This window comes from Oenanthe melanoleuca, chromosome 2, assembly GCF_029582105.1.
Source record: "Oenanthe melanoleuca isolate GR-GAL-2019-014 chromosome 2, OMel1.0, whole genome shotgun sequence".
NCBI lineage: Eukaryota > Metazoa > Chordata > Aves > Passeriformes > Muscicapidae > Oenanthe > Oenanthe melanoleuca.
This window is the reverse complement of record NC_079335.1, coordinates 81,275,359-81,290,364: the sequence shown is the minus strand read 5'-3', so window position 1 is coordinate 81,290,364 and position 15,006 is coordinate 81,275,359. Positions and strand designations below refer to the sequence as shown.

At 38.6% G+C, this 15,006-nt stretch overlaps 1 protein-coding gene across 3 annotated transcripts in view; it reads right to left on the bottom strand.

The window, feature by feature from the left end:
• Positions 1-15,006, bottom strand: part of GMDS (GDP-mannose 4,6-dehydratase) — a 398,015-nt gene that overhangs the window by 321,024 nt on the left and 61,985 nt on the right. For all 3 annotated transcript variants that reach the window (XM_056484705.1, XM_056484706.1, XM_056484707.1), the window contains 2 exons: positions 12,894-12,981; positions 9,342-9,451 (listed from right to left, as the gene is read on the bottom strand). In XM_056484705.1, coding sequence (XP_056340680.1) covers positions 9,342-9,451; positions 12,894-12,981 — 198 coding nt within the window. The remainder of the gene's footprint in view (positions 1-9,341; positions 9,452-12,893; positions 12,982-15,006) is intronic.

The following is a 15,006-nucleotide window of genomic DNA, read 5'->3' as shown; positions in this document are numbered from 1 at the left end:
CTGCATGAGCAGTAATTTAAGTACAAGGAAAAAGCTCCAAAAGTCAGAGCTATTATATTAACACTTTCCACAGGGTATGACGGACGATACTGAAAATCACCTACACCCTTGCAGACCTGTGTTACCCTCCAGTCTCAGTAAACTGCAGCAGCTAGCACAACACTTCAAAGTGAGTCAAATATAATTTTCTTAAAACCTGTAAAAAATAAATTACATGGTGGTTTGGGTTTCTTAAAAGCTTGATGAAGAGGGTGGATGGATCACTAAAACATCAAATCAAGGGAAAAGAAATATAATTATATGAGAAGCAAGTTCTTATCAAAACAGAAACCTGCCAGATATCCCCAAGTTGCTGAACAGTTTTTCAGGCAGCAGGGTTAAAAAGCACGTTTACAGAAAGCAAACACTTAACGAGGACTATCATAAATATAACCAGTAAAGCTAATGCTCAGCCAGGATGGTTGCACTCAGAGCTGTGAGAGAAATAAAATATATTTCAAAATAAGATAGCACCCCATATTGACTTTTCTAGCCTTGACACAATGTCTACACCCATCATGTTATACTACTCCTAAATAATTTCTCAACTTCTTTTCTATCTTTCTCCTCCGTGATAAAATAGATTAAAATAAAATAGATTAAAATCTAAGGGCTTGAGCAATCATCGACATCAAAGCCTTCAATTCTACCTTTTATTTTGGGATCGCCCTACTCCAAAATTTTAGATGTAGATGAACCTACAACAAAATATGTTAATGCCTAGGATGACTGCAACTATTTTACAGCCATTAATTTCGTACTTAATAAACACTAAGCCAAATCCTGGACTAGTTTTATTAATCAAACACTTCTAGAGACAGAGCTGCAGTTGGACCCATTTTAATAGCAAACCTAATTTTGGGGATCAGAGCAGAACGGACTGCAGCTCTTTTCCTAAGAATGCTGACATTTTTAAGTAAACCTTACCAAAGAATGCTTGCCTGATTGAGGACTGACATTTCCTTTCTCTAACTGGCTTAAATAAAACATAGGCTTTCTGGCCAACTCCTACAGTACCCCAAGGCAGCTGTATATCACTTTCAGTTGCAACTTGTGAATACTTTCTTTTTCTTTCTGTCTCTTTATTTTGACATGCATATTATGTTAGCTGATTTCAATCATGTTGCATGAGTGGATGACATACCTTAAAAGATTAAGTTTTGCCACCTGGGACTACTCCAGAAATTCAGTACTTTATAGAATCTCATACCCTTCTTCATCCTCTATGCGCCTGCACTATCAATAGTAGCTTTCTTCCCTATTTTATGCCAAACGACAAGTCTTTCAAGGCTGCAGTTGATACAAGTCAGCTTGAAGTGTCATTCCCCCCCATCCCCATTCCAGCATGGAGCTGCTGCATTGTGTCCAACGCTCTGCTGCCATCTATTTGACACAAGAAATACAACGCTGTGAATGCCACAGCTGGCTTTGCCTTCCCTTTCCCCCACCTTTCTTTTCCCTTGCAGCAGCTGTTAGAAGAAAACTCTCAGGGAAGTTTTTTGATCACCTCCCTGCTCATGCCCAGGAGCAGAAAGCACTTCAGCAATTACTTTTGTACTAAAAAACAAAAAAATAAATAGCTACGGTAACAGCAGAGATAACAAAAGTAGAATTACATGATTTACCACTCTTCTCTAAAAAGGGAATCCAAGTTAACGAACTTCCATTTATAAGCCTACTCTAAATAAAATATGCTTTAAGGCAATTTTTTTTACATTTTCAATTTAATTATGCAGCAGCAGAGCTCATTGAGGGTTTAATTTCAGCAGGTATCCAGACATAACTGGGGCCATGGCACTGAATGCACATGAATTCACCGGCTGTCCCCCTTCACTACACCAGACTTAAAATTCAGAAGTCAGTTAGGAAGTCAAATCACAGAGGCTCAAAGTAGAAACCACACACAAAGCACGAGATGAAGGAGGTGGTACTTTACCCATCATCAGGGTCACAAAGATAAACACCACTTCATTCATCACAGCATTCAGCCTGCTTTGTGTATAACTGCACAAAACAAGAACAGCAGCTGAAAAAAGTCCCCAGCTTGCCTTTGTAAAGTGCAAGAGACACCCACTGAAGCCACAAAAAAACTCTAAAGGAATCTATAATCTTCAATTACAGATCCACGACCGTGTACATTCTGCTCTTTAAATACTAAACCATATGGAAAGGTCCTGTCTCAGGGCTCAGTCTGGTCCTTTTCACATCCCTGATTAAGTACTACTTCTTTTTTTACATGGCTGCTTTCCCAATACACTTAAGTAACATATTTGTAGGAATGTGCTTCAGCGTTTACCCTGGAAACGATTCATAAGATAAAACAACAAAATGAAAGACCAAAAAAGTGCAAGCTTTTCACAGGAATTATGAATAATGTCACTGTGATCCAAAAAGCATATGAACTCTTGCGTATTTTTCTACAAAGAGGGAAAGAACACTTTAGTTCAGAGCAAGAGTAGGGAGAAAAGGAGGGGCTATGTTGCTGTAGGGAGGGTGCAGGTAAGGATAAAATGAGAGATGTAGAACAGGAGGGCACAGAGGCAATACCAGCCTGCAGCAGAAGTCATGAGAGCTCTTCTCATAACATACATAACTTAACAGCAGTTAAAATATACCCATAAACATAATGCCTTAATTTTCTAATTGGTATTAACATAAATAGTACTTGGTTTGGGGAGCAATTAGTTAATGCTTGTATTTGCTAATAAATACTAGCACCATTGAGTGCATTATTCCATTGTTCTTTTTATGTATTCATAGCCTTTGCAGCTATAATACATATAGTTAACTATTAAAGTTAATCTGTTTAATAAAATTAATAGCTGCACTAAGTTCTTTACTAACACTTGGTTTTAAATCTATTTAGTCTGACAATATAAGCTGCAATTACAGGATTGTATAAAGTTGCCATAAATATTTAGTGGACCAAGTGAAGAGACGTATATAATTCCAATTGCTAACTATTACTGGAATTACCTTTTCTTCCAGGCCACACTGAATCTGTTTGCACATATTATACTAAAAGCATTACCCAATATATTTCAAGTGTAAGGCTACCTAAAGTCTGACCACTCAAAAGGAATTAGATTAGTTAAAGAGTTTAAGGTACACAGCAAAGCAACACACATACAAGCATTTGAAAGAATCACTTGAGAGGCTTACTCTGCCCTCTGGTGCACTCCATCCCACAAGGACACAGCATCCTGCACTAAACTCAGGAAAGCATACCAACAACTGCAACAGTCTGAAGCAGTTAAAAGGGTGTGCTGGACTAAATGAAGACAGTTCATCACCTTGCAAGATCACACCCTGGGTAACACCAGCACGAGCAAAAGCACTAAAACACTGCAGGATAGAAGGTAGCCCAGCTAGTTTTTATTCCTTTGTATTTACAGAGAGCCTAACTGCCCTGGCTAAGGACCAGGAGCCCACCACCTAAATCCCTGTGCAAATACAGCATTTGCTGGTTAGCACAACAAGTTTTCCAGCGAGGTTGTGTTCCCAAGGCTGGAGTTAGGAGATGCCACCTCCAGTAAAGAGATGACAGCAGACTGACAGGTACCTGAGCACACCAGAGCCACACAGGGCTCCTACACCAGTCAGAGACACCCAGGGCAGAAGGCTCTACATTTGTAGCCTGATAGCATAAACCAGGTTTGGAAACTCAGCTTTTTGCTAGCAAATTGAACAGCCACACACACTAAATTAGAAGGAATTTGATATCATATTGAGACCACAGGATGCTTTATAAAGTATAGCCATAAAAATCTCTAATGGCATAAAATTAAGGTCTGTTAGGCATGTTTTTTTCTGTGAATAAGTTGTAGTACATCTCTACAGAGCATTGCTAATATTCTATAAAATCAACTAGACTAGATCTTGTTACACTGAACAGCCAAAACTTTTCTTCTATAAAACATACAAAAAAATCCATTCATTTTCTCAGAAGCTGTGAGCTTGTGACATTCATAAGAAGCTTAAAACCCATGCAATAATATATTACATATTATACATAATATTTAATAAGAATAAATAAGCATAATAAATGTTTAATAAATGATATAAATATAAATGGTAAAAATATACTGAATGATAAAAACCACAAGGTACAGTACATAATCCATGAATTTTGCAATTATAAGCCTTGCTACTAATGGAATACTAGAAAAGCTTTACATTTAATTCTTTAAATTATTTAGCCTACAGTTTCATATAAACAATATTGTATTAATGAAAAGAAAAAAGCTTAAAAGTCCAAGTGCCCAACGACAAACACCATTTTTTGCCATGAGAAAGAACTGCAGGATCAGAACCAAACTGTGTAAAAACTGAAGCATCACTAAGATTTACTTGTTAATGATATTTATGTGTGATAAAAAAAGCCCACCCAACAAATTAGATAGAAGTATTCCTGTTTAATGGACCATACTCCTAAAACACATCTCCAGTGCAGAAGAATTTTCAGAATTAATACATCAAACAGACAATGACAGCAATCTCAAAGAGCTATTTTGCTTCAGTGTTACTGAGATATTTAGAGGTAAGGAGAACCAAACTGAAGAGTTTCCAACCTAAGGAGCTTTAATAGAGAGGAAGGCACATTCCCAAACCTGGCTATTGAACAGCATGAGACTTGGAAAGGATGCCAGAGCTCTGCAATCAGGAGACTTCAGTACTCAGTTCCATGCTAAGTTATTCAGTGCCTTGACTTGCTCATAGGTAAGTCCTCACTGAACATGTGCAGTGAAAGTGCCTTCATGTGACACTGCCCCAGAACAACACCATCCTCTCCAACACAGATGATTTTCAGCTATACTAACTTCATGGATAGAAAAGTGATGGGGGAAGAGTACTGCCCTTATGATATCACTGATAAAACCTGCAGGAGAAAGTGAGCAATATATAGTTATAATTATCAGATTCACTTGTGTACTAAACAGGAGATTTCCAGATTCCATGCCATGACCCAAACACTACCTTCTTCACTATAAAGTTGCACAGCACCATCTCCCCCCAGCAATTATCACAACCACAATTACAACTACAGGAAGAAGCATCCCATAGAAGACAGTGATAGGAAATGAAAAAGATGACCTCTTTCCCATATGGTTCACACTCCTCAGACTGCAAGGAGTCTGGGGATGCAAACAGGCTTTACAATGTGATGTAGTAGTAGATAAGGCTTTCTTCAGGTAAGCTAAGAAAGCTCATTCTCATATATCCTGCTCCTCATGGGTGAATTTTACCATCCTGATATCTGTTACGGGGACAACAGCAGATGCAAGCCAGAAGGTTTCTGGGGGGCACTGATAACCTGACATGGTGACTGAACAGCTCACAAGGGGAAATGTTATGAACACACAATTCTTACAGCCAAGGAAGAACTGGTCAGGGTAGTCTTAGCCCACAAAAAGCTGAAGTACTGGAGCATCCATCATATATGAGGAGAAGCTGAAAGAGCTGGGGTCATTTCGCCTGAAGACTCAGAGGGTGATCTCCCTGTTTCATCTGATGAGTGGGATGGGAAGGGATGACTGACTCTTCTCAGTGGCATACAGTGACAGGAGGTGAGGCAATGGTCAATAATTTCCTGAAATATGGGAAACATGCCATTTAAAAAGATGAAAATTTGTGGTGGTGTGTGCTGGTTTTTCACTGTAAAAGTGAAGGAAAGGTAAGGAAACAGGTTGCTCAGGGAGGTTGTGGATTCTCCATCCTACTTAACACTTGACTGGACAAAGTTCTTTGTAACCTGCTGTAGATAACTCCACTCTGAGTAACAGGGTTGGACTGGTCTGTCACCAGAGATCCCTTCCAACCTTCAACTTTTCCACAACTCTGTTGAAATTATATGATGCAAACTTTTGCTTGTCTACTTCAAGTCTCCCCTCTACAGATATTCCATTTTCCCACCATCCAGCATGCAACTAAAAATTCATGATGCAGTAAGAGACATGGGTAAACACAGGCTTTTGCATAAATTGGAATTTTCCTCCCTGGGCTCTCAAGACCTATACATGACAGCTAAATTGGGCCAGGCTATTTAATGCTACTAGGACAGCAAGCCATGAATCCAGCCCACATTGAACTGCTCAGATACACTGATAAAGTTTCAGCCTCTAAAACCAAGATATTTTTACTGCGGTTACACTGCCTTTAAGATTCTGAAATTTGTCAAAAAATACTTGCCAGCTTCACTAGTTCAGTACAACTCAAAGCAAACAAACAAAACTTTACAGTGCAGGCAAATACTGATGTGATCATCTGTCCTTCAAAAAAAAAAAAAAAAACAAAAAAAAAACCAGTTACAACTTTATATCTACATGTATGCCTCCTCTGAAAGACTCTGCAAAAAGAAACATTTACATAATTTTGGGCAATCTACATTTGGATAATTGATTTTTGAAGACATTCAACAGAGGGATACGAATATAGAGTTATGGATAACAGAATTTGGATTAAGCCATCTACATGCTACTATACACAATAATAGATAATTATTCAGAATCAATATATTGTAAACCCCCATAAAACCAAATTCAATTAAAAACAAAACATGGTCAGTTCACCAGATTCCCAGAGAACTACAATTAAAAGCAGGAGGACATATAAAGACTGGATAGAGAAAATGGGGCCAAACTGTTTATTTAGTAGGCATGAAGTGAATGTGCTACTGTTTTCTGAACAACCCATGGTAAAGCCACAGTACAGAGAGCTAATCCCTGTTTCTCACCAAAACAGACAGGAATGCACACTGGATAATTTGTTCCTACTGATGATATCATTCTGTTAGGTTTACTGTTTTTAATAAGAACAAGTTACAAGACTGAAACTTTCTTCCACGTACAAGATCAGATCAGCCTCCCAGTGACCTACGTTATGAGTCACAGTCCTCACTATTTATGAGTCAGAAAAACGTCTTCTCTGACAGTATTTCCCAGACTACTGTGGGTTCATTCCAAGAACCAATTTCATCTTCATTGGTTTCCTACAGGAAACCAGACCAACTTCCTATGATTTTATTTTCCTTCATTTCAGCATGGCTCACATAAACTAACTGGAAGTGAGAGTGATAGAAAATTTTATTCTGCATAAACACAAGCCAATACAAACACCACCAAAAAAATCCTGAAGACGTCACCAGTTCAAAGTGACCAGAATGTGAAGCAAGCTAAGATTAGAAGTTTTTTTCCCTCCTTCCCCAAACATGATGCATACAACCAAACCCAGTAAGTTTATATAACCACAGTCTAACACTAACAGCTGTTTAGGTCCCTGGTGGAGACATTCACCTGAACAGATGGCCAAGTTCTACTCCTTCTTTCAACACTGGGAATTGTTTTAAAATGTTAAACACTGTTGGACTGTTTTTAACTCCTACCAATAACATAGTCAAGACTCCTGACCACCTCAGACTCTGGATGCTTACCTTCTCAATTGCAACAACAGAAGTACTACTGGAGATGCTAGGAAACAGGCATACCTTGAAGTAGTCCATGTAGACTTCCTATAGGACTGCTAACATTGCCTAAGTACCTGCCTGCTGCATCCAGATCAGCTTCTAACAGTGCCATTTTCATTGTTCCCCAGGACATGAGGACATTAGATTTCCAAAAGCCAATACTCAGCACCAGATGTGCATTGGCTCAGAATCACAGAGTAGTCTCAGCTGGAAGGGACCCAAAAGGATCACCAAGTCCAGCTCTTAAGTGGATGGCCCATATGGGAATCAAACCCACAACCTTGGCTTTATTAGCCACATGCTCTTAACTAACTGAGCTAATCATGCAGTGAGACATTTGAGGAATAATCCTTCCCACAACCCATGGCAGAATCATCTGAGAATCTATAGCAGCAGCACGAGCACCACTATTACCCCTTCATGCCCTCCCAGTGCTGTGCCCAAGCTGTGGCAGCTGCAGCAGCCATGTGGAGATAGATGATGTTAGCATGGTGCCAAGATTCCAGTCCCAAATTAAGTGGGACAGGTAATTCCCACAGAGATTGCTACACAGTGAACCAGTTCAAGAAAAGGGATGCTGGGACACCTAGCTGTGGATTGCAAATACCCAGCATAGTTTGCTGGCTCAGATTTCACTCTGCAAAGCAGCAGTTCAGTTAACAGTTATGGACCATCTTCTGCCCTTGGACTCATGTAGCCCTGTTGCTATTCTGCTGTACATGAGCTAATAAACCAGACCCATGTTAACACAGTTAATTCAATCATGCAAGCAAATTAAAAGCAGAATTATTCTCATTTCATGTCTGTATTCTGCTGTGTGTGTTGTCAATAATTGCAGCCTTTCAATGTGATTTCCTCCTGCTGCATTTCAAGGCTTACAGTGATAGGAATAACACACTGCTTTCTCTGGGATACTTAGAAAACTAAAGCCAAACTGATTTTCAAGAGGCTTAAATACGCCTTCACTTCTCACCTCAAGAGAAGCCAGGGAATATTATCACTTTAGAATGCTTACACATTGTTCACAATAAGGACAGGACATATGACTGATGCACAATTTATTTTAATGACAACTTGCTACCTGGACATCAGCTTCAGCTTGTAATCATGAAGTATGAATGAGGCTTTTGCAAGTAAATAGTGGCCACTTGTTAGTAAACTGAGCTTTTACAGCAGTGTAGGTTAATAAACATAAACCACAAAGTTATTGCCTCTGCTATTCATTTTCCATCCTTTTGATGCAGCAGTACTTGCCAGGGTCAAATTACTAGTTTTTTAATGATCCCTTTTTATTCCAGTTTCTCTAACTTGATTTTCTGTAACCAAAACCCCCAAAACTGCTGTAATACTCCAGGTAGTAACAGAGCTGTTTTCTCTGTTTGTAGGTCAGCAATTCAAAGAGTATCACCTGCATGACAACTGGTATAAGACAAGCCTTTATAGAATGACACATTCTGATATATACTGATTTTAAACAAACCAAATAATGTTGTTTTAAGTACTGCTTGGCCTAAGAACACTGCATAATTTCTCAGCTAGGACTGATCAGCAGCAAAGTCTACAGCAAAAGTTGTTTCACATGGCAGAAAAACCATTTTTTAAACATGCAGATTTTGTTGGCAATAACAATTTAAGCCCTTGTCTTCTGACATCTTTATATACTGAGTAGCAAACTCATGCAGTATTTAGCAAACATGACTGTCTTGACTGAAGGCAGTGTTTACCCAATTAAATTAACAGTTGTTAAAATGGTTACAAATGCTGCAGTCTAAAATAATCACAGTGATATACCAACACCACTACACATTCACAGTTCTCAGTGCTAGAGAAGGTTACTCACCTTGACGTGGCTCTGAGCTCCCAGGTTGTAAATCTCAGAGGGTTTGACTTCATTAATGATCTTCACCAGGCAGGTGCTGTCTGTGAGATCCCCATAGTGCAGCTTCATGTCTTCAGAGTTTAAGAACACAGAGTTAATACACTTTTAATCTTGGAACAAGATTGCATTCTTGGTCCACATCCTATTTCAGGTCAAGATCTGAGTAAACATTTATTGGAAAAAGTCAAGAGATCACCAGCTAAACTTGGTTTTGCTTGGGCTTTTTTCTCCCCTGCTTTGACCACAAAATACATTTCCCCATAAGAGTAATGAAAAGAATTTCAGATTCTTTTTTCAATAATCTTATTTATCTAGCAACATTTATATCTTTTGTTTAATAGCTTACACTTCATTTTCTGAGGTTGTATAAATAAGTTCAATGCCAGATAGAGAATGCAGGTCACAAAAATAGGCATGTTTTAGTTTGGGCTTCTAATCTTCCACTCAAAAATGCCTTAATAAGTATACATCAATGGCTTTCTTCTCCTTCCCAAAATGCTGCACGTGTTTTAGTTTCTCACTGTAATTTCACAACACAACAAAAATGTGTAAGGTTCTACTAGATGAACATTTAGATAACATTACAGTACAACCTGCTGTATTTTTTACTACTGCTTTTCCATTTAAAAATACAGATGCACACCAGAAGGGAATTTAAGAGACCAATTTAACTGCCAATGAACATGGTTTGTGATACCATGCATCAAAATCTCAAAATTTGTTAGATACAGACGTTATTTATCCTTTCCTGACTTCAGTTTCTTCCTAATTTTTGAGTAAAAATGTAGGTAAGAGCATGAAACCAGCTCCTGTCAAATTTTAAAGAGGAAGTTGCAATGGTTCATCAAGTTGTCCTTGTTTCCAGATCCAAGAAGATATAGCAAAAGTGAAATTCACAAAACAAATCTCCTTTTAGGTCTTATTTAAAATAAAATTGAAAAATCAAACAACCACACTGCTATTCACAGGTCTTTCCAATAAAAAGTTATAACTATGATGAATTAGCTGTTCATATTTACTTGCCATATTTATATAGATTTTAATTTGATGATTATGTTAATTTTTTTTAAGTCTTGAAATACCCAGCTTATTACAAGAGATACAAATCCACAGTACATTTTTAATTGCTGTTAAGATATGTGAACTTTGTTATTATTTATGCTGGTTTGGGGTTTTTTTTCTTCTTTTTTTTAAACAGTATAAAACAGCAAGGAAGTTAACAGATCACACAATTCTCAGATGTTCAGCTCTGTACATTCCCATAAAACATGTGCATGAGGTTCTTCAGGTTGATAAAAACAGCCAAGGTATATTCTCAGAATTTGTTTTCGCATGCGCGTCAGTTGAAAAGGACATTCTGAAGAGACTTCAGATCCAGGTGAAGCAGTGGCTAACAGGTAATGCTAGGCAGGAAGAGGTGCCAGAGCCTGTGTTCTTCCCCCCACACCAAAGACATGCAGTCCTGCCACGACCCCCAGGCCACAGAGCAGTTTCAGAGCTTCCCAGGGGAAGCTGGGCTGGCCCAGCAAACAGGGACACCACCATCACCATAAATGTAATGCTCTCAAGAATGATTATTTTGGTCCACCATCAAGTCTTCAAAGCTGCTGGTCCAAATGGCCTTTCTGAAGGAGAGCAGGGAATGAAGATATGTTCCCACCTGAGCCATGAAAATGAGGGTGTTTCAAGAGTGAAAGGCTAAGAAGATTTACTAGAAATTGGGTTTATTTGTTGCACAGATTCACAAACACAGATCAAATGTCATGGCCTTTGGGCTTTAGTAATATTATCCAACCTAAAAACCTCCTTAGCAAGCAACAGCTGGAGGGCTTGCTCTAGGATGCACCTTGTCTTCCTTCCTGTGCTCCCAACTTTTTTCATACAAAGAGGTTCACTGTCTATGGAAAGCACCATCCTGCAACATGCAATCGACTCCTCACAGGAAAAACACACATGGCAAAGATAAAATTAGGGTTTGCTCACATCAACCACTATTGCTTCTTTGCTTCCTCCAGTACTGCCTGGAAACCCATTGTTTTCAAATAGTTTCCATGGAGCAGCCTTTCCTGAGATTCCAAGTCCAATTCCTTCTCCTCCCATTCATATGGCTACAATTCTTCAGTTAAAGGAAAATGAGATAAGAAGTGGGAGAAAAAAATTAATGTCTGCTTTCTCATTCCTTCCTTCCATCCCTTTTCTTGAATGTTTGTATGTACATTTGTTGTGATCCACATTGTCTTCTCAAATCACTTTTCATAACCACAAGATGGTTCTCACAATGCACAGATTCCTGTTTGATTTCATTTTCTTCATTCTACTTTGTGAGCCAAGAATGCAAGCTATGGGAAAGAGTTCTTACATTGTTCTTGACAGAAAAGCAGGTTTGAGTATTCTTCATAAAGATATTTTTTGTTCAATTCCATCCCTCCCTTAATCAGACACTTTAATTAGCAGTGTACAGTAAGTAGTAACTAATCAGAGCAATACCATGTCAGAAATTAAGTATTTTTTAAATAAAAATTACAAGCAAAAACCCAAGGAAATCTCTAAGTTGCATTATATATTAAACTTGATAAAATTAAGCTCTGTTTAACCATGGTGTGAAGCAGACTTCAAAGACATAATTTTTCACACCATGGAGGATACTTGTTGTTACCAATACATTAAACTGGACCATTTAGGACAGTTTGCATAACTCTACAAAATAGTTGTAGCAAGGAGAACTGTGTTTTTTAAAGTGCTCAATCCTTCTGCAGAACTGGAGCCATGCAACATTTGAGCTGTTTCTCATTTAGTGACCAGTTAACTTCCTTTAAGATAAAACAATCTTTTGCCCTGTATACACTAAAGGCAATAATTTCAACTTTCCAGATTACCACTGGTAACAGAGAACACAGTAATTTGTCAGCAATTTTCCAAGAGCAATGCCTTTCCTTCAGGTAAAGCAGCTACTCCCTTTCTTGGGTGCAAGAACTCAGAGGGCCCAAAGATTAATTCTTCTTGCCATCATTAAGAACTGATCATGTCTTATTCATGTTCTCATACAGGCTGTTTCCAAACTTCCACCTCCAGCAGACAACCATGGAGCTCACAAGGAAACACAAGTGGAGTACTTAAGATAGCTACCACAAAAACCCCATGTTTAACTATTCTGAAACCTCAGTATTTTTAACCTCACACAGCACTTTCTAGGCTGCTACTGCCCAGCTATTTCTGAACCATGGCAGCATTACTATACAACATAAAGTGCTTTCCTGGGTGCCTTTCATATTTTCCACTTTTAAAAACTCAAGAGTTTTTAAACACACGCGTACACACATAAGAGTGTCCATATTTCATGCCACAACATCTTCAGAGAAAAATGGTCATTTTTCTGTCTGCGATAGAGCAGCTAGCTAACAGTAGCAGAAGAAAACTCAATTGCCTTCCTGTTCCCAGGGATCTTTCTCCACCAAACACACAGCCCAGACTGAATACAACATATAGCAGCTTAAACACAAAAGCAAATCTTACTTCCTTCAATGTGAGCCTGCGGGTTCTTATAGAGGTGCTCGATCCGGCCTGTATTAAAAGAACTGGACCGACGAACAATGCCATGCACCTGGGGATTGAAGGAAAAACAGAAAAATGGTGAACACTAAGAGGAAAGTGTGCATTACCATCACTGAAAATCCTGGTGTACATGGGCCTAGCCCTTTTATCAGGTAGTCAGATCTCATCTCTGCTCCTAAAGATGGACAGTTATCCAATTCACAAACGTGATACGGGGAGATGAGGCCAGGTGCTGTAATATTTACTTTAGCATCATTGAGTGGTTTCCCTTTGACCCTTGTTGACACCACTAGCAGCCCAAACATCACACACAATACAGCAAACACACTGAATTGCCCCAGAGCACCATCTCCTAGTGAGTGAGGCTTGACATTACTGGAGTTGGAGAAGCAATGTGTGAATGCCAAGAAAACCATTGCTCCTTGGTTGTCCTTCTGGAGGCAAAGAAAGACATAGAAAAAGCAGCAGCAGGAGATGGGGCTATGGAAAGGACTGAGTGGGCAGAGAGGAGAGAAGTGGAGAAAGAAGGGAGGCAATAGGAAAGAAGGAGCAGCAGCTGCAAGTTCCAAATGTATTTTTAAAATGAGCTGTCATTCACTTTCTGGGGTGCTGGAGGAACAGCCAGAACAGTCAGTGCTGTTTTGTAGACCTCATGAGTCACTGCTCTCCACTGGGTTACAAGAGACACAGACAAGCCTAAGGCTGAAATCCAGGTTGGGAATTTCCTTTAACCTGCCACAATAAATAAGCTGGTGAAAAAAGCTACACTGGCTCTGACTAACACTAAAGAAAGACTGTTTGTCTTTTCTTTAGGATCTAAAATAGGCCTAATACACAAGAGAAATTTTTCAAGCGTTGAAAACATTGACTCTGTTTCCTCCTGTCCTGTAAGAAAGCCCCATGATGCCTGCTGCCAACATTCATGTTAGCTTTGGTTACCAGCTACAGAAGTTGTGCTTGCACAAATGAAATCAAGCTTAAGAATTTGACTGTCCTCCACCTCTCCCTGGCTTTTACTTCTGAAAGTGATCCGTTGTACTTTGACACATCCTAGACTTGGTTTGTTGAGGCCATCCCTTTATTCTCCCACTTGATGTTAACTTGTGAGAATATAAAAGCAGGAACAGGCAGTTTTAAGTGTTTTGGTTCAGTTTGGAGATTTTTGTTTTACACATAGCAAGCTATTGTTATTGACAAAGAAAAGGTTTTTCATTTCAGCTTAAGTCCAAAATTTAACGAAGTAAAAAAGCACACATAACTGCACATTGAGACCAGTATGCTGACTTAAGAATGACGTTTTGGTGGCAAGATTTAAAAGAGCTCAATAACTTCATTTTTACAACTTACAGGTCCAAATTTATGATGCCAATTTCCTTGCAGAAAATCTCTTGTGTGTCCTGTCACATGGCTCACAACATACCATGTTCTACAATTCAAACTAAACTTTCCACAACTGAATAAAACATTTGCACTTTCAGGATCAATGAGGCACTGAAAACTGTGCCCCCAAAAGAAATTTCCATCAAATAATGGATTTATGAAGCCAAATTATAAAAAAACATGGATTTAAAAGCCTTATCAAAATAATTCTTTATAGATTGTGTGAATAACTTATAGGGACATCAAGCTTAGAGAGAAACACATTAAAAAAGACACTTTCTTAATAACTTCACTTTCACAAACAATGCTGAAAATATTTTGAATATTCAAACTTATTACTTTGCCGAGTAAAATATCAGACTTTACAGTTTTAATGGAATTAATTATTCTGAAGGAAGCAAACTGCTCAATAACAGAGAAGGTTTAACTAAATATTAAGAAAAAAATTACTCATGGAAAGGGTTGTCAAAAACTGGAATAGGCTGCCCAGAGAAGTGTTTGAGTCACCAACCCTGTAGGTATTTAAGAGACAAGTAAATCTGGCATTTAGGGAGATAGTTTAGTGGTGGACTTGGAAATGTAGGGTTAACAATTGGACTGAATGATCTTGGAGGTAATTTCCAACCTAAATTATTCTGTAACTCTTCTGGCAAAATTAAATACTTTGGCTTAAAGTTCCGATGAGAGACTTCTT